This window comes from Lissotriton helveticus, chromosome 3_1 (genome assembly GCF_964261635.1).
Source record: "Lissotriton helveticus chromosome 3_1, aLisHel1.1, whole genome shotgun sequence".
Taxonomy (NCBI): domain Eukaryota; kingdom Metazoa; phylum Chordata; class Amphibia; order Caudata; family Salamandridae; genus Lissotriton; species Lissotriton helveticus.
In genome coordinates this window covers 1,028,741,963-1,028,769,887 of record NC_136061.1, presented here as the reverse complement: position 1 = coordinate 1,028,769,887, position 27,925 = coordinate 1,028,741,963, and the positions used below count along the sequence as shown (strand labels likewise).

The 27,925-nt window shown below is 50.9% G+C and overlaps 1 protein-coding gene across 6 annotated transcripts in view; it reads left to right on the top strand.

Moving 5' to 3' along the window:
• The window catches only part of MAP3K20 (mitogen-activated protein kinase kinase kinase 20), a 1,120,268-nt gene that overhangs the window by 535,087 nt on the left and 557,256 nt on the right, over window positions 1–27,925 (top strand). For all 6 annotated transcript variants that reach the window (XR_013608752.1, XM_078681552.1, XM_078681553.1 and 3 more), the window contains one exon: window positions 11,304–11,378. Coding sequence is in view for 5 of the 6 variants with exons in the window: in XM_078681552.1 (XP_078537678.1) it covers window positions 11,304–11,378 (75 nt within the window). In the remaining variant the exon portion in view is untranslated. The remainder of the gene's footprint in view (window positions 1–11,303; window positions 11,379–27,925) is intronic.

Below are 27,925 nucleotides of genomic sequence, written 5' to 3'. Positions count from 1 at the left end.
GTGTATGCATGTGGTGTGTAATGGAATTATGTGGTTTAGATTGGAAATGTTCACCCTGCACACTCACAAACTGTTCACCCTGCACACTCACACACTGTTCACCCTGCACGCTCACACAATGTTCACCCTGCACGCTCACACACTGCTCACCCTACACGCTCACACACTGCTCACCCTACACGCCAGGCGCGCAACACCCATTGGGCTCACCGGGCTTCAGCCCCCCCCCCGTCGCCTCCTCTGCCCGCGCTAAGAAGAGACGCACTGAAATCATTAACTAACGCCGCGCATCGGAGCCGAGAATGTGATTTTTATTATGCATTCTGAGAGGCCCAGCAGCACGAGCAGACAGCCAGCCTCTGAACAGTTTCCTCGAGTGAACCCCCCTGCCCTGACCTCTTGTTTTCCTTTAGAGTGGCGCAGAGGTGAAATCCTTGCCTGAAGGCAGGGATTCACCTAAGCACTTGATGGGTTATAAGCATGGGGTGTGAAGTGCACAGCAGGGAGGAAGGCATGGCCAGTGCAGGTGACGCTTTTCTTTTGTATGGGAATTTCTGCTGGCGTCATAGCCCAGGGTGTGCTGTCTGTGCACTTGTAAGGATGTGTATTCCATACAAGTGCACAGACAGCAAACCCTGGGCTAAAACACCAGCAGAAATTAATTTTCAAAGGAAAAGCATCACCTGCACTGCCATCCCTTTCACCCTGCTGTCTGTGCACTTGGATGGAATTCACATCCACCGCACTGCTCACCAGATAAATGGTGAACAGGGCCATGGATCTTTCTATTTTCGCATCGAAGGGCAGCAACGAAGAAGCAGAGGGGACCCAGGCAAGGAGAATCCAGGAGACCTATCTACTCTGAGACCTTCGAGGGGCTGGATGCCAGGACGCAGTGCTGCTGATCAGCCCGACTCCACAGTATAGTATCAGATGAGCAGTCAGAAGTTTTTTTATGTAAGTTCCAGTAACTTTAATGCATTTTTCAGCACATCATTACCTTTTGGGGGTGCTAGTGGGTAACTTTAGAGTTCAGAGTGGGTGTGGGTTTTAGGGAGCCAGTGAGTAATTTTATGGTTCATGGTGGGTTACAAATTGGGGTGTCAGGGTTTAATTTTAGGGTTCTGAGCGGGTATGGGTTTTGGGGTTCCAGGGGGCAATTTTAGGGTTTAGGGTGGGTATGGGTTTTGGGGTGCCAGGGGTCATTTTAGGGTTCAGCGTGGGTATGTGTTTTGGTGTGCCAGGGGTAATTTTAGGGTTCAGGGAAGGTGTGGGTTTTGGGGTGTCAGCGGGCAATTTTAAGGTTCAGGGTGGGTATGGGTTATGGGGTGCCGGGGAATTTATGGTTCAGCATGGGTATGGGTTTTTGGGTGCCAGAGGGTAATTTTAGGGTGTGGGGTGGGTATGGGTTTTGGGGTGCCAGGGGTGGGGGGGATACTTTTAGGGTTCAGGGTGGGTGTGGGTTTTGGGGTGCCATGGGATTAATTTTAGGGTTCAGCGTGGGTATGTGTTTTATAGTGCCAGGGGTAATTTTAGGGTTTAGGGCAGGTGTGGGTTTTGGGATGTTAGGGGGCTATTTTAGGGTTCAGGGTAGTTATGGGGTGCCAGAGGCGAATTTATGGTTCTGCATGGGTATGGGTTTTGGGGTGCCTGGGGTAATTTTAAGGTTCAGGGTGGGTATGGGTTTTGGAGGGCAATGAGGGAATTTATGGTTCAGCATGGGTATGGTTTCTGGGGTGCCAGGGGTAATTTAAGGTTCAGGGTGGTAATGGGTTTTGGGGTGCCAGGGGGTAATTTTAGGGTGTAGGGTGGGTATGGGTTTTGGGGTGCCGTGGGGGGATAATTTTAGGGATCAGGATGGGTATGGGTTTTGGGGTGCCAGGGGTAAATTTAGGGTTCAGGGCGGGTATGGGTTTTGGGGCTCCACGGGGGTGATTTTAGGGTTCAGGGTGGTAATGGGTTTTGGGGTGTCAGGGGGCAATTTTAGGGTTCAGGGTGGGTATGGATTATGGGGTGCCGGGGGTATTTATGGTTCAGCATGGGTATGGGTTTTGGGGTGCCAGGGGGTAATTTTAGGGTGTGGGGTGGGTATGGGTTTTGGGGTGCCAGGGGGGGATACTTTTAGGGTTCAGGGTGGGTGTGGGTTTTGGGGTGCCATGGGATTAATTTTAGGGTTCAGCGTGGGTATGGGTTTTGGGGCTCCAGGGGGGTGATTTTAGGGTTCAGGGTGGTAATGGGTTTTGGAGTGTCAGGGGGCAAATTTAGGGTTCAGGTTGGGTATGGGTTATGGGGTGCCGGGGGGAATTTATGGTTCAGCATGGGAATGGGTTTTGGGGTGCCAGGGGTAAATTTAGGGTTCAGGGCGGGTATGGGTTTTGGGGCTTCAGGGGGGTGATTTTAGGATTCAGGGAGGTAATGGGTTTTGGGGTGCCAGGGGGTAATTTTAGGGTGTGGGGTGGGTATGGGTCTTGGGGTGCCGGGGGGATAATTTTAGGGATCGGTATGGGTTTTGGGGTGCCAGGGGTAATTTTAGGGTTCAGGGCGGGTATGGGTTTTAGGGTGTGAGGGGGTTAATGTTAGGGTTCAGCGTGGGTATGTGTTTTGGTGTGTCAGGGGTAATTTTAAGATTCAGGGTGAGTATGGGTTTTGGGGGCAAGGGTGTAATTTTAGGGATCACTGCGGGTATGGGTTTTGGGGTGCCAGAGGTCATTTTAGGGTTCAGGGTGGGTATGGGTTTTGGGGTGCCAGGGGGTGATTTTAGGGTTCAGGATGGTAATGGGTTTTGGGGTGCCAGGGGGTAATTTTAGGGTGTGGGGTGGGTATGGGTCTTGGGGTGCCGGGTGGATAATTTTAGGGATCGGTATGGGTTTTGGGGTGCCAGGGGTAATTTTAGGGTTCAGGGCGGGAATGGGTTTTAGGGTGTGAGGGGGTTAATGTTAGGGTTCAGCGTGGGTATGTGTTTTGGTGTGTCAGGGGTAATTGTAAGATTCAGGGTGAGTATGGGTTTTGGGGGGCAAGGGTGTAATTTTAGGGATCACTGCGGGTATGGGTTTTGGGGTGCCAGGGGTCATTTGAGGGTTCAGCATGGGAATGGGTTTTGGGGTGCCAGGGGTAAATTTAGGGTTCAGGGCGGGTATGGGTTTTGGGGCTTCAGGGGGGTGATTTTAGGATTCAGGGTGGTAATGGGTTTTGGGGTGCCAGGGGGTAATTTTAGGGTGTGGGGTGAGTATGGGTTTTGGGGTGCCAGGGGGGGATAATTTTAGGGATCAGGATGGGTTTTGGGGTGCCAGGGGTAATTTTAGGGTTCAGGGCGGGTATGGGTTTTAGGGTGTGAGGGGGTTAATGTTAGGGTTCAGCGTGGGTATGGGTTTTGGGGTGCCGGGGGTAATTTTAGAGTTCAGGGCGGGTATGGGTTTTAAGGTGTGAGGGGGCATTAACCGATCCTGATTATCTGCCATTTTAGCTCCGCCCCATTGATTAACATTAGCCACGCCCCTTCTTTTGCCATGTTAGCCCCCCCGAAATGAAGACCTAGTTGCGCCCCTGCTACACGCTCACACAATGTTCACCCTGCACGCTCACAGACTGTTAACCCTGCACGCTCACACACTGCTCACCCTACACACTCACACACTTCACACTCTGCACTCACACTGTGCACTCACAACTGTGCACTCGCACTCTGCACTCGCACTCTGCACTCTGCACACTCACTCTGCACACTCACTCTGCACTCTGCACTCACTACTCTGCACTCACTACTCTGCACTCACTACTCTGCACTCACTACTCTGCACCCACTACTCTGCACTCACTACTCTGCACTCACTACTCTGCACCCACTACTCTGCACTCACTACTCTGCACTTACTACTCTGCACTCACTACTCTGCACTCACTACTCTGCAATCACTACTCACTATGCACTCACTACTCTGCACTCACTACTCTGCACTCACTACTCACTACTCTGCACTCACTACTCTGCACTCACTACTCACTACTCACCACTCTGCACTCACCACTCTGCACTCACCACTCTGCACTTACCACTCTGCACTCACCACTCACTACTCACCACTCACTACTCACTACTCTGCACTCACTACTCTGCACTCACTACTCACTACTCTGCACTCACTACTCACTACTCACTACTCTGCACTCACTACTCACTACTCTGCACTCACTACTCTGCACTCACTACTCTGCACTCACTACTCACTACTCTGCACTCACTACTCACTACTCTGCACTCACTACTCACTACTCTGCACTCACTACTCACTACTCTGCACTCACTACTCACTACTCTGCACTCACCACTCACTACTCACCACTCACTACTCACTACTCTGCACTCACTACTCTGCACTCACTACTCACTACTCACTACTCTGCACTCACTACTCACTACTCTGCACTCACTACTCACTACTCTGCACTCACTACTCTGCACTCACTACTCTGCACTCACTACTCTGCACTCACTACTCACTACTCACTACTCTGCACTCTACTCACTACTCTGCACTCACTAGTCACTACTCACTACTCTGCACTCACCACTCTGCACTCACCACTCACTACTCACCACTCACTACTCTGCACTCACTACTATGCACTCACTACTCACTACTCTGCACTCACTACTCATTACTCACTACTCTGCACTCACTACTCACTACTCTGCACTCACTACTCACTACTCTGCACTCACTACTCACTACTTACTACTCTGCACTCACTACTCTGCACTCACTACTCACTACTCACTACTCACTACTCTGCACTCACTACTCACTACTCACTACTCTGCACTCACCACTCTGCACTCACTACTCTGCACTCACTACTATGCACTCACTACTATGCACTCACTACTCACTACTCTGCACTCACTACTCACTACTCTGCACTCACTACTCACTACTCTGCACTCACTACTCTGCACTCACTACTCACTACTCTGCACTCACTACTCTGCACTCACTACTCTGCACTCACTACTCACTACTCTGCACTCACTACTCACTACTCTGCACTCACTACTCACTTTTTACTATGCACTCACTACTCACTACTTTGCACTCACTACTCACTACTCTGCACTCACCATTCTGCATTCACCACTCACTACTCTGCACTCACTACTCTGCACTCACTACTCTGCACTCACTACTCTGCACTCACTACTCACTACTCTGCACTCACTACTCACTACTCAGCACTCACTACTCACTACTTACTACTCTGCACTCACTACTCACTACTCTGCACTCACTACTCACTACTCACTACTCTGCACTCACCACTCTGCACTCACCACTCACTACTCACCACTCACTACTCTGCACTCACTACTCTGCACTCACTACTCACTACTCACTACTCAGCACTCACTACTCACTACTCTGCACTCACTACTCACCACTCTGCACTCACCACTCTGCACTCACTACTCTGCACTCACTACTCTACACTCACTACTCTGCACTCACTACTCACTACTCTGCACTCACTACTCTGCACTCACTACTCACTACTCTGCACTCACTGCTCACTACTCACTACTCTGCACTCACTACTCACTACTCTGCACTCACTACTCTGCAATCACTACTCTGCACTCACTACTCTGCACTCACTACTCACCACTCTGCACTCACCACTCTGCACTCACTACTCTGCACTCACTACTCACCACTCACTACTCACTACTCACCACTCTGCACTCACCACTCTGCACTCACCACTCTGCACTCACCACTCACTACTCACTACTCACTACTCTGCACTCACTACTCACTACTCTGCACTCACTACTCACTACTCTGCACTCACTACTCTGCACTCACCACTCTGCACTCACCACTCTGCACTCACCACTCACCATTCACTACTCTGCACTCACTACTCTGCACTCACTACTCTGCACTCACTACTAACTACTCTGCACTCACTACTCTGCACTCACTACTCACTACTCTGCACTCACTACTCACTACTCTGCACTCACTACTGACTACTCTGCACTCACTACTCTGCACTCACTACTCACCACTCTGCACTCTGCACTCACCACTCACTCAAGTCCATGCAATTAGAGGACATAACATTCTGAACAAGCACCTACCTCTCAGTGCCCTCACTGCCTTGCGAAACTTCTCGATGCCGGCCAGGAAGAGAGCAGTGATCGGCGCGCGGTGGGGACGCTGGCGCCGTGAGCGTGCGTGCGACTGAATCCGCGCGTGGCCAGCACTTGTCGCTCCCTCTCCCATTAGGATTGCTGGGCGCATGCCCAGCTCTTGTCACCTTCTGTCGGCTTTGGCGGCTGACATGATTACAATAGTTCTCTGCCGAGAACGCGCTTCGCGCGTCTCTAGGCCGAGACCTAAAAACGAAAAAAATAGGACTGCTTATGTATGTCACCTGTGACAGCGTGTGACAGGGGTCACTTCGCACTTTAGTTCACACCGGACTTGAGATCAAGTTTGGAGGGGGAGGGGCTCGGAAAGAGTTTCTTTGAGATGTGGGCTATTACGAAATTAAGTACTCAAATGTCATGTATGACATTTTTAAATAGTACTGTAAGTTTTGTTTTGACTTTATTAGCTCATAAGTTGAAAGTAAGACTACAAGTTCCAGAATGCAATGCGCCGTTGCTGGGGCCGCTAAATGAGCGACACACGTCATATAGCCAATTGGCAGCTGTCTTTTTGTGTTTTCCGGTAGACAACGATGATAGGCTTCAAAGGTATAAGGATTGAGAAAGGGTGATATGGAAAAAAGTTTTCTTTGCGCTCCAGCGATCATATCATGATGGTCTTTTTTGGACCAACGAAAAGCCGAATCGAGGGCCTATTTTATGTACCTTTAGGAGGTTAAGTGGATTCATATGCCGCCTGCTTGTTGTCCCTTTACACTGCTGGAGGAGATGGGCTGAGTTGGAAGTGAAAGACTCACAGGCTTTGGAGACCTCAGAATTTAACACAAGAGAGAGCCCTGGCAAGAACCCCCATGCCACCCACCCCCGCAGGGAGCAGGAAAGAGTTAAGATTGAACAGACGCTGAAAAAAAGGCCTGTCCTTGTCCTGGGTGCATGTCACAGTATTTAAGTCATTGAGAGCAAGCAGAAAGGTTTCAACAAAACTCCTGTGAGTGTGACTGCAGGTACCAGCTCCTATGACTCCACTGCGGTTGTAAAATATGAACGTGTTTTGTGTAGCGCTTTATGACTCACATCTCTAGTTTCTAGTCACTGAAAACAACAAGTGTTACTTTTCCAAAAGTAACAGCGGTGACCTGACAAGGATGGAAGGCTGAGCTGGCCCTTTCAGGATCCAAATTCGTGACTGTAGATCACACCTGCCAGCAGCGAGCATTAGCATTATATGTGTGTGGTGTCATAAAAACGCAAAATTTCATGTGTGTCCCTTTCTCCCCTCCCATTTCAGGGCAATGCTGTGTCTCTGGGTTCTCTAGCATCGTGTCTCCCGTTTACTGTGGGGGCTCGCTGAGCATCCTGGGGGCGAGCTTTTGATAGGTGCTAACATCCCGATATTATGTGTGGCGCTTGGAGCCGGGCCTGGCTGTTTAGCCTGTAGCATCTTGGGACTTGTAGTTCCACTTTTAAAATGATAAACAAGGCTATAAACCCAACGCTATGTATAGAGTGCTTTTGGCTAAAACCCTTGACCAGTTGCAGCTGTCATGCATGTCTTGGGGTTAGCAGGCAGTTACATATCCGTTATTGCTCACTTTCGGTGAGTGGTTGCATGCTATGTTATGCAAGATTTATATACAGAGCTCTCAGGTCTGCAGGCCTTGAATGAGTACTTCAGACACGCTAGGATTTTAATTTAAATACTGGGATTTGCGCTTCATTTGATCTAATTAAGAAATTGCGACTGTGATAGTGGATATTCAACAAGGGACCATAAGGAGATATAGCACTGCTCTTCCCTTCCCAGATCCAGGCTGTCCCCTAGACTAGGTCATGGGACTGGCTACCTGCATCCCACTTCCATCGTTACTAGATCGGGTATAGTGAATTTGGGGCCTGGGTGCTGTGATCTGACTACTGGGCAGTTTAAAATCAGGGCAAGAGGAAACCAGCATGAAATGATTGTGTGCATTACATGCAGGGCAGCACATAAACAGTTTACCTTGTGCAATTTATATGAAGTACACATTCATGCAGTCACCATTTCTACTCTAGCGGTATATAAAGCGTAAGCTCCTGTGACAGTGCACAGTATAGTGGCGTGGTGATGTGTGCTGAGCACACTGAGCAAGTGGAAGGAGGTGTGGAGTAATGATGAACCCATGCTTCGCACACGGTGTTATGAGCACACTTTCAGGGTGCATGCTGTTCATTGCGGGGGACTTGAACAGGAGCACAACCGTGTGTGTGTGTTGTATACCGAGCAGTGTGGGAAGTACTATGGCAACTATGCGTTACACATATGAAATAGGGAAACTCATCCCAGTGTCTGGCATGAACATTGTACACATTGGCATCATTGAAACTATGATGCCAATGTCTGCTTTGCGTGCAGGAGCATGGAGGAAACTTGTGGCAATAAATCTTTTTAATACAGAAACATATAGAAACTCTTAGTAATGTGTATTTCGGGGGACTGTGGAAATTCATAACAATGCATACTGTACATAGAGGTTCCATGCGGAAAGGGCCATGGAACAATTCCATACCGGGGTATTGTGGTGTAAGTTTAGTTATCCAGTGGTAATAAGCAAGCTGCATCTGTCCCAGCACCCGACCAGCTTAGATAACCTAAGCATCGAGCAAAACTGTGTGTTTATGTGTATCGAGGACTTTTGATTGCCATTGTCTTAATAAGCAAGGCTCAACAAATCAGCTACTCACAGCTCCTGATGTGGCACAGTTAAAACATAGACGCTTGGGCCCTATTCACAAAGGGCACCTCTCTGTTTTGTAATGGGCAGTTATAAACAATGTTTTTCAGTCAAACTTTGGACGGGTTCTCATGTGTTATCTTCAAGAGGAACATATGACATTTGTCCACAAGGTGCCTTAAAATGCCACCTTGGAGAATATCTTGCGTTTTGTTTTGCAAGATTTTGAAATAGGCGGTGACAAATTAACCTCAACAATGTAAATCCATGCACCAATGAAGGGTCCGTCATATGGGGAGAGGGAGCTTTCCATTGTTGATGTACCAAATTGGTGATGGGGCTACCTAGCTGTGACCTCCGGTAATGTTCACACTATTAGGTACTAACATTTTTATTTATTGTTGAAATACATATTTGTAAAGCGTTTTGCATTATACAAACTATACATGAAAGATTTAGCACTTTAAATTGCTCACTGCAACCTAGGCAAATATGGTTAAAGATTTAGTTAAGAATAGTAAACAGAAGGTATGAAATTATTTTTAAAAAATCACTTGGGAGCACAGGTATTAGATGTTGCTGAATACGTCTGGCGAGGACGTAAGCATGAACTATGGTAAAATAAATAGTGTTTATGGAACCTTTTATTTTGTTCAAAACAAATAAGTAACTAGGTCACAAATAAGAAAGCAGGTTTATACCGGACATGGGACAATGTCCGAGATGCTCTCTTGACTTGTTCAGTTGTCCCAGAGCAATCAGTCATTGTTGTTGTTACTCATTTTTCTTAAACAGCTTAAGCTTTAGGCATATGTCAGTTACTGTGCCATTTATCTGGATACAATTACATCTGAGAGAAACCAAAATACCAGTCTGATGGCACACTATGGGATTCACAGAAATGTATTTGGCATGTTCCTTTATAGGGAGCACCCACTTTTTTCATCGCGCTGAAAGACCTGTCTGCACATATTTCTATATGACTGGTTACAGCCAGCAGCTGTGGTGCTCCCCGAAGTCTGGTTAGAGCATATTTTTCCAAAGTTAATGCTGCATGCAGTGCAAGACACTAGGCAAGCATACATTTTAGAGGGCTAAAGTTGTCATGCAGAACAATTTACACATTACAGTAACTGTTGAACAAATTAATGCAAGAAGATACAGGGCAGTTTTTTATGTGTTTAATATTTCAAGACTATACGTTCCCACTGCTTAATAAGCCTTCCTTTATCGCTGCATTCATTTGCTTTAAAATGCACCATTTGCCAAGCATTTTTATTTCTTTCTCAGGAGAGGGACTCTCCCTATACCCCAGATTTGTCCATTGAACTTGTTGACATCGCTAACTAGTGCTTTCTATTGGAAAGGGTGGAGCCAAAGCAGTCTTGCTTAGTACTCTAGCCCGCTTCAGAAATTCTCTGAAATAATGTATGAGTTTTCTTTTATGAATGCCTAGAAGAACTGAATTTTTAGTCCATTTATCACAGAAATAGTGCTGGAAATCGCACCAAAAAGATGCCAATTTAAAAAAAAAACTTCACGGGGAAGAACCCCCCCGAATCCCCGTTATTGTTGTCGGGCTTGCTCGCTGCGCTTGCATACATTGATTCGATCTGCATATGCCCCACCAGTTTCAAAGTCCACCAGCTGCCAATGGTTTTGAAAAGTATTGCAGAACATTGTGGTGACAGAAGACAGACTGGATGATCTCATTGTTTCTTTATGCCTATCACATAATATGGCTAATTCAGGATGCCTATTCAGTGGAGGAATAATATATATATATATATATATATATATATATATATATATATATATATATATATATATATATATATATATATATATATTTTGCAATCCTTACTAATGGCCTTCACTCTGCACGGTGACAGCTTGGTACCAAAAAAAAAGTCCCTTGGTCTACGTTGCAGAGTGCAGGGCATGCCTATGCACAGTTGTGCCTGCTACCACTAAACAGAGATCTGTAGCTCATATGTTGGGCAAATGAAAACATGAAACTGATTACATTTGCAGAAATCCTTCACTAGTAAATTGCAATGCTTCGACAATCTTTGAGCTGCATAGCAGGTAAAAGGGGAACTAAACATGAACCAAATCAGTAATATTAAAGGAAGATATCTGTTCTGAGCATAGTTCATAGTTTATGTTTCTGATCTGCTACCGCCTTCTCAGTGAAGAGGTGGACTGGAGGGTGGCAAAGAGAGAAAGCCGATGCAAGCAGAATCAATTAAGTTTGCTCTTTTAAGCAAATTTGGAATCACTGCATTACATTGTGCCCAACGTCATTCAGTTTTCCGGTAGGATATTGAATCTTGCACATGCAAAACTCAAAAATGTACCAAATACTTTGTTCTAGAGTCTTTATGAGCTAAAACCTTAACAGGGCTGTTATTTTTTGGCAGAGATTAACCATTCCAAGCAGCTGTCCTGCGAGTTTTGCACAATTGATGCGTCTGTGCTGGGAAGCAGATTCAAAGGTACTTTTCAAATATTTTATTTCTATGAATAAATTGTCCAAACTGTGCTTTAAGAGCGGAATCCAATTCTATGCAAAGTGAGCTTTTTGAAGTTAAGGTTAATTTAAGATGATTGAAACTGCAATTTAGACCAACCTTTTATATTTAATTAGAGAAAAAACGTTTCAGAATTTGTAATATAATTTCATAACAACAAACAGAAGATATCTAATGTTCTAAACTTCTAAATAATAAAAAGGGAGAGGGGTAGAAGAGAGGTAGTAGAGTAGAGGGGTAGAAGGGTAGAGGGGTAGAAGAGAGGTAGAAGAGGGGTAGAGGGGTAGAAGAGGGGCAGAGGGGTAGTAGAGGGGTAGAAGAGGGGTAGAGGGGTAGTAGAGGGGTAGAAGAGGGGTAGAAGTGTAGAAGAGGGGTAGTAGATGGGTAGAGGGGTAGTAGAGAGGTCGAGGGGTAGTAGGGTAGAAGAGGGGTAGTGGGGTAAAAGAGGGGTAATAGAGGGGTAGAGGGGTAGAAGTGTAGAAGAGGGGTAGTAGATGGGTAGAGGGGTAGTAGATCGGTGGTAGAGAGGTAGAAGAGTAGTAGAATAGGGGTAAAGGGTAGAAGTGGGGTAGACGTCTAGTAGAGTGGTAGAAGAGGGGTAGTAGATGGGTAGAGGGGTGGTAGAGGGGTAGAATAGGGGTAGAGGGGTAGAGGAGTAGAAGAGGGGTAAAAGAGGGATAGAGGGGTAGAAGAGGGGTAATAGAGGGATAGAAGTGTAGAAGAGGGCTAGAAGAGGTGTAGAGGGGTAGTGGATGGGTAGAGGGGTAGTAGAGGGGTGGTAGAGGGGCAGAAGAGGGGCAGAATAGGGGTACAGGGTATAAGAGGGGTAGTAGGGGGGTAGAGATGTAATAGAGGGGTAGTAAAGGGGTAGAAGAGGGGTAGAGGGGTTGGAAGAGGGTTAGAGGAGTAGAGGGGTAGTGGGGTAGAAGGGTAGTAGAGTAGAGGGGCAGATGGGTAGTAGAGGGTTAGAAGAGGGGTAAATGAGTAGCAGTGGGGTAGTAAAGGGGTAGAAGAGGGGTAAAGTAGGGGTGGATGAGTAGAGTGGTAGTGGGGTAGAAGGGTAGCAGAGTAGAGGGGTAGGAGAGGGGTAGAGCAGTAAAAGAGGGGTAGAGGGGTAGAAGAGGGGTAGAGGAGTATGAGGGTAGAAGAGGGGTAGAGAGGTAGAAGAGGGGTAGAGAGGTAGAAGAGGGGTAGAGGGGTAGAGAGGTAGAGGGGTAGAGGAGTACGAGGGTAGAAGAGGGGTAGTAGAGGGATGGTAGATTGGTAGAAGAGAGGTAGAGGGGTAGAATAGGGGTAATGGGGTAGAAGAGGTGTAGGGGGGTATTAGAGGGGTAAAGGGGTAGTGGGGTAGAAGGGTAGTAGAGTAAATGGGCAGATGGGTAGTCAAGGGGTTGAAGAAGGGTAGTGGGGGTAGAGGGGTAGTAGCGGGCTAGAAGAGGGGTAAAGAGGTAGAAGAGGGTTAGAGAGGTAGAAGAGAGGTCGAGGGATAGAAGAGGGGTAGAGGAGTAGAAGGGTAGAAGAGGGGTAGAAGAGGTGTAGAAGGGTAGTAGATGGGTAGAGGGGTCGTAGAGAGGTGGTAGAGGGTAGAATAGGGGTAAAGGGGGAGAAGAGGGGTAGAATAGGGGTAGTGGGGTAGAAGAGGGGTAGAAGTGTAGAAGAGGGGTAGAGGGGTAGAAGAGGGGTAGTAGATGGATAGAGGGGTAGTAGAGAGGTAGAGGGGTAGTAGGGTAGAAGAGGGGTAGAGGGGTAAAAGAGGGGTACAGTGTAGAAGCGGAGTAGTAGATGGGTAGAGGGGTGGTAGAGGGATAGTAGAGAGGTAGAATAGGGGTAGAGGGTAGAAGGGGGATAGAGGTGTAGTAAAGGGGTAGAAGAGGGGTAGAGGGGTTAGAAAAGGAGTAGAGGGGTAGAAGAGGGGCAGTAGAGGGATAGTGGGGTAGAAGGGTAGTAGAGTTGAGGGGCAGATGAGTAGTAGAGGGGTAGAAGAGGGGTAGAAGAGGGGTAGAGGGGTAGTGGGGTAGAAGGGTAGCAGAGTAGAGGGGTAGAAGAGCGGAAGAGGGGTAGAGCGGTAAAAGAGGGGTAGAGGGCTAGAAGAGAGGTAGAGGGGTAGAGAGGTAGAAAAGGGGTAGAGATGTAGAGGGGTAGAAGAGGGGTAGAGAGGTAGAAAAGGGGTAGAGAGGTAGAGGGATAGAAGATGGGTAGAGGAGTAGAAGGGTAGAAGAGGGTAGAAGAGGGGTAGAGGGGTAGCAGAGGGGTGGTAGAGGGGTAGAATAGGGGTAGAGGGGGTAGAGGGGTAGAAAAGGGGTCGAGGGGTAGATGGGTGGTAGAGGGGTAGAAGAGGGGTAGAGGGATAGAAGAGGGGTAGTAGATGGGTAGAGGGGTAGCAGAGGGGTGGAGGGGTAGTAGGGTAGAAGAGGGGTAGAGGGGTAGAAGTGTAGAAGGGTGGTAGAAGAGGGGTAGAGGGGTAGTAGATGGGTAGAGGGGTGGTAGAGGGGTAGAAGAGGGGTAAAAGGGTCGTAGAATATGAGGTAGAGGGTAAAAGAGGGGTAGAGGTGTAGTAGAGGGGTAGTAAAGGGATAGTGGGGTAGAAGGGTAGTAGAGTAGTGGGGTAGAAGGGTAGTAGAGGGGTAGAAGAGGGGTAGAGCGGTAGACGAGGGGTAAATGAGTAGTAGAGGGGTAGTAAAGGGGTAGAAGAGTGGTAGAGGGGTAGAGGGGTAGTAGATGGGTTGAGGGGTAGTAGATGGGTAGAGGGGTAGTAGAGGGGTGGTAGAGGGGTAGTAGAGAGGTAGAAGAGAGGTAGAATAGGAGTAGAGGGTAGAAGCGGGGTAGAGGACTAGTAGAGGGGTAGTAAAAGGGTAGAAGAGGGGTATAGGGGTTGGTAGAGGGGTAGTAGAGGGATAGTGGGGTAGAAGGGTAGTAGAGTAGAGGGGCAGATGGGTAGTAGAGGGGTAGAAGAGGGGTAAATGAGTAGTAGAGGGGTAGTAAAGGAGTAGAAGAGGGGTAGTGGGGTAGAAGGGTAGCAGAGTAGAGGGGTAGAAGAGGGGAAGAGGGGTAGAAGAGTGGTAGAGCGGTAAAAGAGGAGTATAGGGGTAGTAGAGGGCTAGAAGAGAGGTAGAGGGGTAGAGAGGTAGAAGTGGGGTAGAGAGGTAGAGGGGTAGAATAGGGGTAGAGAGGTAGAGGGATAGAAGAGGGGTAGAGGAGTAGAAGGGTAGAAGAGGGGTAGAATAGGGGTAGAGGGGTAGAAAAGGGGTAGAGGGGTAGAAGAGGGGTAAAGGGATAGTAGAGGGGTAGTAAAGGGGTAGAAGAGGGGTAGTAGATGGGTAGAGGGGTAAAAGAGGGATAGAGGGGTAAAAGAGGGGTAGAGGGGTAGAAGTGTAGTAGAGGGGTAGTAGATGGGTAGAGGGGTAGGAGAGGGGTAGAGGAGGGGTGAAAGAGGGGTAGTAGATGGGTAGAGGGTGGAAACGGGGTAGAGGTGTAGTAGAGGGGTAGAAGAGGGGTAGAGGGGTTGGAAGAGGGGTAGAGGAGTAGAGGGGTAGTAGGAGAAAAGGGTGGTAGAGTAGAGGGGCAGATGGGTAGTAGAGGGTTTGAAGAGGGGTAGAAGAGGGGTAAATGAGTAGTAGAGGGGTAGTAAAGGGGTTGAAGAGGGGTAGAGGAGGTGAGGGGTAGGAGTGGGGTAGAGGGGTAGTAGAGAGATAGTGGGGTAGAAGGGTAGCAGAGTAGAGGGGCAGAGGGGTAGAAGAGGGGTAGAGCGGTAAAATAGGGGTAGAGGGGTAGAAGAGGGGTAGAGGAGTACGAGGGTAGAAGAGGGGTAGAGGGGTAGAAGAGGGGTAGAGCGGTAAAATAGGGGTAGAGGGGTAGAAGAGGGGTAGAGAGGTAGAAGAGGGGTAGAGAGGTAGAGGGGTAGAAGAGGGGTAGAAATGGGGTAGAGGGGTAGTAGAGGGGGTAGAAGAGGGGTAGAAGAGTGGTAGATGGGTAGTAGAGGGGTAGTACATGGGTAGAGGGGTGGTAGAGGGGTAGAATAGGGGTAGAGGGGTAAAAGAGGGGTAGAGGAGTAGAAGAGGGGTAGAGGGGTAAAAGAGGGAAAGAGGGGTAATAGAGGGGTAGAAGAGGGGTTGAAGAGGTGTAGAGGGGTAGTGGATGGGTAGAGGGGTAGTAGAGGGGTGGTAGAGGGGCAGAAGAGGGGCAGAATAGGGGTACAGGGTAGAAGAGAGGTAGTAGGGGGGTAGAGGTGTAGTAGAGGGGTATTAAAGGGGTAGAAGAGGGGTAGAGTGGTTGGAAGAGGGGTAGTGGGGTAGAAGGGTAGCAGAGTAGAGGGGTAGAAGAGGGGTAGAGCAGTAAAAGAGGGGTAGAGGGGTAGAGAGGTAGAGGGGTAGAGGAGTACGAGGGTAGAAGAGGGGTAGAAGAGGGGTAGAGAGGTTGAAGAGGGATAGAGAGGTAGAAGAGGGGTAGAGAGGTAGAGGGGTAGAAGAGGGGTAGAGGAGTACGAGGGTAGAAGAGGGGTAGAGGGGTAGTAGATGGGTAGAGGGGTAGTAGAGGGATGGTAGAGGGGTAGAAGAGAGGTAGAGGGGTAGAGTAGGGGTAATGGGGTAGAAGAAGTGTAGGGGGTATTAGAGGGGTAGAAGAGGGGTAGGAAAAGGGGTAGTGGGGTAGAAGGGTAGTAGAGTAGATCGGCAGATGGGTAGTCAAGGGGTAGAAGAAGGGTAGTGGGGGTAGAGGGGTAGTAGCGGGCTAGAAGAGGGGTAAAGAGGTAGAAGAGGGTTAGAGAGGTAGAAGAGGGGTAGAGAGGTAGAGGGAAAGAAGAGGGGTAGAAGAGGGGTAGAAGAGGTGTAGAGGGGTAGAGGAGGGGTAGAATAGGGGTAGAGGGGGAGAAGAGGGGTAGAATAGGGGTAGTGGGGTAGAAGAGGAGTAGAGGGGTAGAAGTGTAGAAGAGGGGTAGAAGTGTAGAAGAGGGGTAGAAGAGGGGTAGTAGATGGGTAGAGGGGTAGTAGAGAGGTAGAGGGGTAGTAGGGTAGAAGAGGGGTAGTGGGGTAAAATAGGGGTAGAAGTGTAGAAGAGGAGTAGTAGATGGGTAGAGGGGTGGTAGAGGGATAGTAGAGAGGTAGAAGAGGGGTAGAGGGTAGAAGCGGGTAGAGGTGTAGAGGGGTAGTGGGGTTAGAAGAGGGTTAGAGGAGTAGAGGGGTAGAAGAGGGACAGTAGAGGGATAGTGGGGTAGAAGGGTAGTAGAGTTGAGGGGCAGATGAGTAGTAGAGGGGTAGAAGAGGGGTAAATGAGTAGTAGAGGGGTAGTAAAGGGGTAGAAGAGGGGTAGAAGAGGGGTAGTGGGTAGAAGGGTAGCAGAGTAGAGGGGTAGAAGAACGGAAGAGGGGTAGAGTGGTAAAAGAAGGGTAGAGGGCTAGAAGAGAGGTAGAGGGATAGAAGATGGGTAGAGGAGTAGAAGGGTAGAAGAGGGGTAGAAGAGGGGTAGAGGGGTAGTAGATGGGTAGAGGGGTGGTAGAGGGGTAGAATAGGGGTAGAGGGGGTAGAGGGGTAGAAAAGGGGTCGAGGGGTAGATGGGTAGTAGAGGGGTAGAAGAGGGGTAGAGGGATAGAAGAGGGGTAGTAGGGTAGAAGAGGGGTAGAGGGGTAGAAGTGTAGAAGGGTGGTAGAAGAGGGGTAGTAGATGGGTAGAGGGGTGGTAGAGGGGTAGACGAGGGGTAAAAGAGGGGTAGAAGATGGGGTTGAGGGTAGAAGAGGGGTAGAGGGGTAGTAGAGGGGGAGTAAAGGGGTAGAGGGGTTGGAAGAGGGGTAGAGGAGTAGAGGGGTAGTAGAGGGATAGTGGGGTGGAAGGGTAGCAGAGTAGTGGGGTAGAAGGGTAGTAGAGGGGTAGAAGAGGGGTAGAGCGGTAGAAGAGGGGTAAATGAGTAGTAGAGGGGTAGTAAAGGGGTAGAAGAGTGGTAGAGGAGTAGAGGGGTAGTAGAGGGGTAGAAGGGTAGCAGAGTAGAGGGGCAGAGGGGTAGAGCGGTTAAAGAGGGGTAGAGGGGTAGTAGAGGGCTAGAAGAGAGGTAGAGGGTAGAAGAGGGGTAGCGAGGTAGAAGAGGGGTAGAGAGGTAGAGGGGTAGAAGAGGGGTTGAGGAGTAGGAGGATAGAAGAAGGGTAGAGGGGTAGAGGAGTAGTAGAGGGGCAGTAGAGGGGTAGAATAGGGGTAATGGGGTAGAAGAGGTGTAGAGGGATAGTAGAGGGGTACTAGAGGGGTAGAAGAGGGGTAGAGGGGTAGTAGTGGGCTAGAGGGGTGGTAGACGGCTAGAGGGGTAGTAGAGTAGAAGAGGGGTAGAGAGGTAGAAGTGTAGAAGAGGGGTAGTAGAGGGGTAGGGGTAGTAGGGTAGAAGAGGAGTAGAAGAGGGGTAGCTGGGTAGAGGGGTAGAAGAGAGGTAGAGGAGTAGAAGAGAGGTAGAGGGGTAGAAAAGTAGAAGAGCGGTAGAGGGGTAGAAGAGAGGTAGAGGGGTAGAAGAGAGGTAGAGGAAGAGAGGTAGAGAGTAGAAGAGAGGTAGAGGGGTAGAAGAGAGGTAGAGGGGTAGAGGAGAGGTAGCGGGGTAGAAGAGGGGTAGTAGAGGGTAGAGGGAGGGGTAGAAGAGGGCCACTGGAAATATGGAATTCTGCTACACTGCATTTTATATATGATTGATGGGCTACATTTACCACAAAATTCTTTGCACAGACAGTGTTATCATGTGTAAAATGCACAAAATGATAAAGTAACACTATAAAAAAATGTGGTGCATGCCGCTGCATAATGAGAAATTTCCTAGTTATCACAAAGGAAAGTTTCAATTCTATTAAGGACGCGGAGGCGAGGATTTTGCTAGTCCTTTCTCCATTTTATTGGACAGCAAGTTAGAAGTAATAAAAGAAGAAAAAACATCAAAACCATAGACTACCCTAACCAACATGGCAGCGGTAGTCATGGTAGTACATCAACCAATAAGAGTCCATGAAGCAGCATATAGGGATTCCCAGCCGGTAGTCCTTCCTCTTTCTTGGATGCTGCCGTAGGAAAGAAGTCATCAACCACTAGTCCGCCTTTTGATCGGAACCTAGGGAAGAGAAACAATAATAATATCTTGTCCAGAACAATGTTGAACAAAGTCAAGAACATTGCAATGGAGTAAATGAAACAATTTGCAGTAAAAGAAAAGCATAATTGAACAGTAATCCAATTTGTACATTAAGACATAAGAAAAAAAGATACTTCCCTCAGACGAAGAAAAAATCATCAGAATCTAGTCTTGGGAGGGAAGGCTCGATGAAGCCTGGGTGGGAAAATCCTCGCCTCCGCGTCCTTAATAGAATTGAAACTTTCCTTTGTGATAACTAGGAAATTTCTCATTCTATGTCAGGAAGCGGAGGCGAGGATTTTGCTTGTTCAAAGCTTACTCACCACCAGAGATGCAGCCTCATGGATTGGTTTAAAGTAGAACTTTTTAAAAGTTGAATCCGAAGACCAATCCGCTGCATTCATAATATCTTCCAAACGTCCACCTACCTGTACCGCCTTGGAAGCCATTGCACCTCTAGTGGAATGAGCCCCAAAGTCAGAGATATTAATTCCAGCCTCGGACATAATCCACCTGATCCATCTGGCAATGGTGGGAGAGGAAATTGCTTTAAAAGGTTTTTTAATCGCAATAAGCAACTGTCTCTCGCCCGGAGGGCGGAATTCAAGAGTAACATCCTCATAAGTTTTGAGGCAACAAACCACACAGAGCTTTGGAGAATCTGCAAATGCTGGATAAGAAACAGACCTGGTCTTACACTTAGTTCTTCTAGCAATTGTAAATGTAACACCATCCGGGGTAAACATTCTGGCCGAAATGTCCAGAGCACGAACGTCTGAGGCCCGTTTACAAGAAATCAGGCAAAGAAGAATCGCCAATTTAGCAGAAAGTTCCTTACGTGAAAGGTATTGATTATCCTGCCAGGAGTTGAGGAAATTCAAAACAACATAACATCCCATAAACCAGAATAACGGGGTTCTGGGGGACGTGAAAGGCGAACCCCCTTGAGGAGTTTACAAATCCAAGGATGCTCACCCACCGGAGAGCCATCAACAAGAGCATGACCAGCGGAAATTGCAGATCTGAAAGAATTAATGGTGCTATATGCCAACTTCCTTTGAAAAAGTTCAGCGAGGAAGTTAATCACGTCAGTGACAGCTGAGCCCACGGGATCCAGGTGTTTTGCCACACACCAACGAACCCATCTGTTCCACGCTGATCTATAACGTTTAGTGGTGTTAGGTGCCCAGGCTCCTTGAATGAGGAACTCAGCGTCTTTCGAAAGTGAGTCGCAAGACCAACGTCCCCTGAAATCCTCCAGGCCATGAGATGTAGATGGCCTTGGAGAACTAGAGGATGCGGGTGACCCAAAGGATCTGTCAGAATGAGATCGAACGACGGTAACCGAAGGGGTCTGTCCCAGGACAGTTCCAGAAGAGAAGGAAACCAGCATTGAGCTCTCCAGATTGGAGTGATCAAAATCAGAGATGCTCTCTGTCTGCGGACCTGAGCTGATACCCTCTGAATGAAAAGGAAAGGAGGGAATGCATAGGCTGGAAACTGGGACCAGTCTTGTAGGAAGGCATCCACTGCTTCCGCACCCGGATCCGGTTTCCAGCTGTAAAAGCGGGGAAGTTGGGCGTTCCATCTGGACGCAAACAAGTCCATCACTGGCAGACCCCAAAGGTCCGAAATCCTCTGAAATATCGACTGATCCAGCCTCCAATCGCTGGCCTCCCGAAAATTTCTGGATTGCCAATCCGCCACAATGTTCAGATCGCCTGGGAGATACTCCGCCGTGACCGAAATCTGACGAAGAAGGCAGTAATTCCAGAAGTCCTTTGCCAGATCCGCTAGGACTTTGGAATGAGTGCCGCCCAGACGATTGATATATCTGACCGCAGTCGTGTTGTCCATCCGAAGAAGAACACAACAAGAGACCTTGGTCGTGGTGAAAGAGCGAATTGCGAAAGAACCCGCAAGGAGCTCCAAGCAATTGATGTGGAGGTGAAGTTCTTCCTCCGTCCACCTGCCGCCCACCGAGAGGGATCCGCACCGGGCACCCCAACCCTGGCAACTGGCATCTGACTCGATCACAAGATCCGGACGGGAACCGAAAATCGCCTTCCCGTTCCACACATCCATGTGATCCAACCACCAAAGAAGTTCCGATCGGACTTCCAAATTTAAGGAAATCAGCTCCGAATAAGTGAGACCCTTGCGAAGGTGAAACGCCTTTAGTCTCTGGAGAGCCCAGTAATGAAGAGGGCCTGGAAAAATGGCCTGGATCGATGAAGACAGTAAGCCCACAATCCTGGCTAATTGACGGAGAGATATCCTATCCCGACGGAGAACCTTGCGAATCTCCTTTTTGATCTTGGAGATCTTTTGGGAAGGAAGATGAAGCGTTGCATCCGTAGTTATGATCAGAAATCCAAGGAAAGTCATTTCCTGACGAGGAATTAAATCCGACTTCTGAGCATTGATGATGAAACCCAGTGATTGAAGAAGGGAAATTGTAACCTGAAGGTGATGAAGAAGGAGATCTTTGGACTGGTTCATTAAAAGAATGTCGTCCAGGTAAATTATTAGGCGAATCCCCAAGGTACGGAGATGTTCCACCACAGGGCGCAGGAGTTTGGTAAAACACCAAGGTGCTGAGGAAAGACCAAAGGGGAGCGTACGAAATTCGTAAACCTGATTCCTCCACAGAAACTGGAGGAACCGACAATGAGGAGGAAAGATTGGAATCGAAAGGTAAGCATCCTTCAGATCCAAGCGAACCAACCAGTCGTTTTGCAACAGAAGGTCTCTCAAAAGATGGATGCCCTCCATCTTGAAATGCCTGTAAATCAGCCATTCGTTGAAGGAGCGGAGATTTATTACCGGTCTGAAACCTTTGTCTTTCTTCTCCACTAAAAAGATATTGCTGAGGAAACCTTTTGGATGAAGAAAAGAGGGAATGATTGCACCTTTTTGCAACAAAGCCTGAACTTCCAAATCTATAAGTTCCTGCTCTGCGCTTGAAAAAGTTAGAGGGCGAGGGCGAGAGAGTTGAACAGGAGAACCGTAAAACTCGATGTGAAACCCCTGAACTGTTTCCAGAAACCAAGAATCTGAAGTTATCGACGACCAGGCCTGGGGAAACAACGCAAACCTTCCCCCCATTTGAACCAGAGAAATGATGCGAAATCTTACCATTAAATCCTCTGGGATTGGACTGGTTGCCACCACGACCCCTGCCTTGGCCTATGCCTCCTCTGGAAGGGTAAAAGGATCCCTGACGTCCGTCATTCCAGCCGTTGTTTCTTCTGGCTTGACCTCTATCAATCAATCAATCAATGACACTTATAGAGCGCGCTACATACCCGTAGGGTCTCAAGGCGCTTGGGGGAGGGGGGGTGCCGCTACTGCTCGAACAGCCAGGTCTTCAGCTTCTTCCTGAAGGAGAGGTGGTCTTGGGTCAGGCGCAGGTCGGTCGGGAGGGAGTTCCAGGTCTTGGCGGCCAGGTAGGAGAAGGACCTTCCTCCTGTAGTTGCTCTTCGGATGCGGGGGACGGCGGCGAGGGCGTGGTTGGCTGAACGGAGGTGGCGTTTGGGAGCGTAGAAGTTGATCCGGCTGTTGAGGTAGCTCGGGCCTTGGTCGTGTAGGGCTTTGTGTGCGTGGGTGAGGAGGCGGAAGGTGATTCTTTTGTTGACGGGGAGCCAGTGAAGGTCTCTCAGATGTCCGGAGATGTGGCTGTGTCGTGGGATGTCGAGGATGAGTCTGGCTGAGGCGTTCTGGATCCGCTGGAGTCTCTTCTGGAGCTTGGCGGTGGTACCGGCGTAGAGGGCGTTGCCGTAGTCCAGTCGGCTAGTGACGAGGGCCTGGGTGACGGTCTTCCTGGTCTCGGTGGGGATCCACCAGAAGATCTTCCGTAGCATGCGTAGGATGTTGAAGCACGCCGAGGAGACGTTGTTGACTTGCCTGGTCATGGAGAGGGAGGAGTCCAGGATGAAGCCCAGGTTGCGAGCATGGTCTGTCGGTTTGGGTGCGGTGCCCAGGGCGGGAGGCCACCAGGAGTCGTCCCAGGCGGAGGGTGAGGAGCCCAGGATGAGGACCTTCGTCTTGTCCGAGTTCAGTTTCAGGCGGCTGGTCGTCATCCACTCGGCTACCTCTTTCATCCCTTCGTGTAGGCTGGCTCTGGCGGTGGCGGGGACGTTGGTCAGGGAGAGGATCAGCTGGGTGTCGTCGGCGTAGGAGATTATGCTGAGGTTGTGTTGGCGTGCGATGGCCGCGAGGGGGCTCATGTAGACGTTGAAGAGTGTGGGGCTCAGAGAGGATCCTTGAGGGACGCCGCAGATGACTTCGGAGGCCTCTGACTTGTACGGTGGTAGGCGGACTCTCTGTGTTCTTCCGTCGAGGAAGGAGATGATCCATTCCAGCGCCTTGTCCTGGATTCCGACGTTGCTGAGGCGCTGTACTAGGGTGCGGTGGCAGACAGTGTCGAATGCCGCGGAGAGGTCTAGGAGGATGAGGGCCGCTGTTTCTCCGTTGTCCATCAGGGCTCGGATGTCATCGGTGGCGGCGATGAGGGCGGTCTCGGTGCTGTGATTGGCTCGGAAGCCGGACTGTGAGGGGTCGAGGGATCCATTCGTCTCGAGGAAGGCGGCCATCTGCTTGTTGACGGTCTTCTCGATGACTTTGGCTGGAAACGGGAGGAGCGAGATGGGGCGGTAGTTCTTGAGTTCGGTGGGGTCCGCTGTTGGTTTCTTGAGTAGAGCGCTGAGTTCGGCGTGCTTCCAGCTCTCAGGGAAGGTGGCGGTGTCGAAGGATGTGTTGATGATGTCTCGCAGGTGGGGTGCGATGACAGCGTCGGCCTTGTTGAAGACGTGGTGAGGGCAGGGGTCGGTCGGTGATCCGGAGTGGATGGAGTTCATCGTGCGGATGGTGTCTTCGGTGCTGATCGGGGTCCAGGCGAGGAGGGTGGTGGTGGGGGGTGGTTGTTCGGTCATGGTGTGCGTTGGTTGTTTGTTGAAGCTGTTGTGTATGTCCGCGATCTTGTTGTGGAAGTAAGAAGCGAGGGAGTCGCAGAGGTCTTGCGATGGGGTGATGTCGTTGTTTCCTGCGCTGGGGTTGGAAAGCTCTTTCACGATGTTGAAGAGTTCCTTGCTGTTGTGTGCGTTGTTGTCCAGCCTGTCCTTGAATGCAGTTTTCTTGGCGGCGCGGATCAGCTGGTGGTGCTTCCGAGTGGCCAGTTTGAGGGTGGTCCTGTTGTCCGGTGTAGGTTCCCTTCTCCAGACTTTCTCGAGGGCTCGGCAGTTCTTCTTGGAGCTCTTGAGTTCGTCGGTGAACCATGGGGCTTTCTTGCTGCCGGGTCTGCTGGGCGGGGTCCTCAGCGGGGCGAGCTCGTCCGCGCAGCTGCTGATCCACTTCGTGAGGTTGTCGGCGGCCTGGCTGGGGTTCGCTGAGCTGGCAGGAGGGTGCTGGCTCAGGGAGGTGTCGAGCTGGTCTGCTGTGATCTTGTTCCAGCTTCTGCGGGCGGCCTGTTGCTGGTGGTGGTGGGTCGTCGTTCTCTTGAAGGCGAAGTGGACGCAGCTGTGGTCCGTCCAGTGGAGTTCTGTGGCGTGGCTGAAGGCGACGTCTTTGCTGGATGAGAAGACAGCGTCGAGTGTGTGTCCGGCGAGGTGGGTGGGGGTGGACACCAGCTGCTTGAGTCCAAGATTGGCGGGGTTGTCGAGCAGGGTGCTGGTGTTGCGGTCGTTGTTGTTCTCCAGGTGGAAGTTGAGGTCCCCCAGGAGGATGTAGTCAGCGGAGGGGAGGGCGTGCGGGCTGACGAAGTCGGCGATGTCCTCGCTGAATTGTGTGCGTGGTCCCGGAGGTCGGTAGATCAGGGTGCCTCTAAGGGTGGTGTTAGGGTTGGTGTGGATCTGGAAATGCAGGTGTTCGGCGCTGGTCAGGGTGTTGTCGGTGCTGGTCGTGAGACGGATGGTGTTCCTGTGGATGATGGCGATGCCTCCTCCCATCTGGTTGGCGTTGCGGTCCCTCCGGACGATCTTGTAGCCCTCTGGGATGGCGATGGCGATGTCGGGGGCTGAAGAGGCGTTCATCCAGGTCTCCGTGAGGAAGGCAACGTCAGGGGCTGTGGCGTCTAGGAGGTTCCAGAGTTCGATGGCGTGTCTGTGGACGGAGCGGGTGTTGAGCAGGATGCACTTGAGGTGGGTGCTGCTGGTGTTCGACTTGGCGGGAGCTGGTGCGAGGCAGGTCCGGATGCAGGTGAACTTGCAGGCGTGGCAGCTGAACGGTCCGTGGGTGCGTCGTGGGGTGGCTTGGTGGCATTCTGGCAGTCGGCCGGTGTTGAGTGCGATGAGGGTGGCGGCGGAGTACGTCAGGCGGGTCGGTCGCGGTCGGGGTCCTCGTGGGCCAGGGGTCCTGGCGCTGGGCGCGGTCCAGGCGCGGACGGGCGCAGACGGGCTTACCTTTGGCGCGCCTTCGGCGCACAATCGGCGCGCCCGCTGCGCGTCAACGCTGCGCGTTCGCACGGTCGCCATATAAGGCAAAGTGCGCGGGTGGGCGGAGCAGCTGGGAGGCGGGAGCGGGGAGGGAACAGAAGGAAAAAAGGGGCGGGGTCAGCGGTGGTGGCGGGAGCGGGGAGGGAAGACGGAGGGCGGCGAGATAGGCGGGAAACCAGGAAGGAAAACGCTAACACGGGCAACAAATACCAAAACAATACAAGGCACAAATGAGGTCAGAACGCTAACACGGGCACAAGTAAGAAAAAAATACAGGCACAAATGAAGGTCAAAACAAAGAAAAAACAAACAGCAGCGGAGTCAGCCGGCAGCGAGGCAGGCAGCGAGGCAGAGGGCAGGCAATGGGGCACACGCAGCAGCTGGTGGCCGTGCGGCGCGGGGGTGTCCCACAAGTGGGTCACACTCACCTGCGTCGCACGGTCGCCATATAAGGCCAAGTGCGCGGGTGGGCGGAGCAGCTGGGAGGCGGGAGCGGGAGGGAACAGAAGGAAAAAAGGGGCGGGGTCAGCGGTGGTGGCGGGAGCGGGGAGCGGGGAGGGAAGACGGAGGGCGGCGAGATAGGCGGGAAACCAGGAAGGAAAACGCTAACACGGGCAACAAATACCAAAACAATACAAGGCACAAATGAGGTCAGAACGCTAACACGGGCACAAGTAAGAAAAAAATACAGGCACAAATGAAGGTCAAAACAAAGAAAAAACAAACAGCAGCGGAGTCAGCCGGCAGCCGGCAGCGAGGCAGGCAGCGAGGCAGAGGGCAGGCAATGGGGCACACGCAGCAGCTGGTGGCCGTGCGGCGCGGGGGTGTCCCACAAGTGGGTCACACTCACCTGCGTCGCACGGTCGCCATATAAGGCCAAGTGCGCGGGTGGGCGGAGCAGCTGGGAGGCGGGAGCGGGGAGGGAACAAAAGGAAAAAAGGGGCGGGGTCAGCGGTGGTGGCGGGAGCGGGGAGGGAAGACGGAGGGCGGCGAGATAGGCGGGAAACCAGGAAGGAAAACGCTAACACGGGCAACAAATACCAAAACAATACAAGGCACAAATGAGGTCAGAACGCTAACACGGGCACAAGTAAGAAAAAAATACAGGCACAAATGAAGGTCAAAACAAAGAAAAAACAAACAGCAGCGGAGTCAGCCGGCAGCCGGCAGCGAGGCAGGCAGCGAGGCAGAGGGCAGGCAATGGGGCACACGCAGCAGCTGGTGGCCGTGCGGCGCGGGGGTGTCCCACAAGTGGGTCACACTCACCTGCGTCGCACGGTCGCCATATAAGGCCAAGTGCGCGTGTGGGCGGAGCAACTGGGAGGCGGGAGCGGGGAGGGAACAGAAGGAAAAAAGGGGCGGGGTCAGCGGTGGTGGCGGGAGCGGGGAGGGAAGACGGAGGGCGGCGAGATAGGCGGGAAACCAGGAAGGAAAACGCTAACACGGGCAACAAATACCAAAACAATACAAGGCACAAATGAGGTCAGAACGCTAACACGGGCACAAGTAAGAAAAAAATACAGGCACAAATGAAGGTCAAAACAAAGAAAAAACAAACAGCAGCGGAGTCAGCCGGCAGCCGGCAGCGAGGCAGGCAGCGAGGCAGAGGGCAGGCAATGGGGCACACGCAGCAGCTGGTGGCCGTGCGGCGCGGGGGTGTCCCACAAGTGGGTCACACTCACCTGCGTCGCACGGTCGCCATATAAGGCCAAGTGCGCGGGTGGGCGGAGCAGCTGGGAGGCGGGAGCGGGGAGGGAACAGAAGGAAAAAAGGGGCGGGGTCAGCGGTGGTGGCGGGAGCGGGGAGCGGGGAGGGAAGACGGAGGGCGGCGAGATAGGCGGGAAACCAGGAAGGAAAACGCTAACACGGGCAACAAATACCAAAACAATACAATGCACAAATGAGGTCAGAACGCTAACACTGGCACAAGTAAGAAAAAAATACAGGCACAAATGAAGGTCAAAACAAAGAAAAAACAAACAGCAGCGGAGTCAGCCGGCAGCCGGCAGCGAGGCAGGCAGCGAGGCAGAGGGCAGGCAATGGGGCACACGCAGCAGCTGGTGGCCGTGCGGCGCGGGGGTGTCCCACAAGTGGGTCACACTCACCTGCGTCGCACGGTCGCCATATAAGGCCAAGTGCGCGGGTGGGCGGAGCAGCTGGGAGGCGGGAGCGGGGAGGGAACAGAAGGAAAAAAGGGGCGGGGTCAGCGGTGGTGGCGGGAGCGGGGAGCGGGGAGGGAAGACGGAGGGCGGCGAGATAGGCGGGAAACCAGGAAGGAAAACGCTAACACGGGCAACAAATACCAAAACAATACAAGGCACAAATGAGGTCAGAACGCTAACACGGGCACAAGTAAGAAAAAAATACAGGCACAAATGAAGGTCAAAACAAAGAAAAAACAAACAGCAGCGGAGTCAGCCGGCAGCCGGCAGCGAGGCAGGCAGCGAGGCAGAGGGCAGGCAATGGGGCACACGCAGCAGCTGGTGGCCGTGCGGCGCGGGGGTGTCCTCTATTGGGGCCTTGTTGGAATTGGCGGCCGGAAGAGCGACCCCTGCCTCTGCCGGCCCCGCCAAAAACCTTCTTGGGAAAAAACTTCTTCATAGAAGCTTGTGCTTTGTCTAGAGCAGAAAAAGTAGCAACAAATTTTCCTAACTCCTTAACAAAGGGGTCCCCAAACAAAGCACCTTGCGCAATCGGACCCGCCTCTGAAGACGACAACTCTCCCAATTTTGGATCAATTTTAAGCAACAAGGATCGTCGACGCTCCGCTGATAGCGCACAATTAGCGTTGCCAAGAAGGCACATAGCCCTTTGCGACCAACCAGCAATATCATCAACCGAAAGAGGCACGCCTGACTCTTTAGAGCGCTGGGCTAATTCAATTATTTTCGTCAGAGGACCAACTACATCCAAAAGTTTATCTTGACAGGCTTTCCAAGACCTATCTATACCCTTCTTAGGGTCCTTGATATACTTGGCAAAGAAAGTGCACAA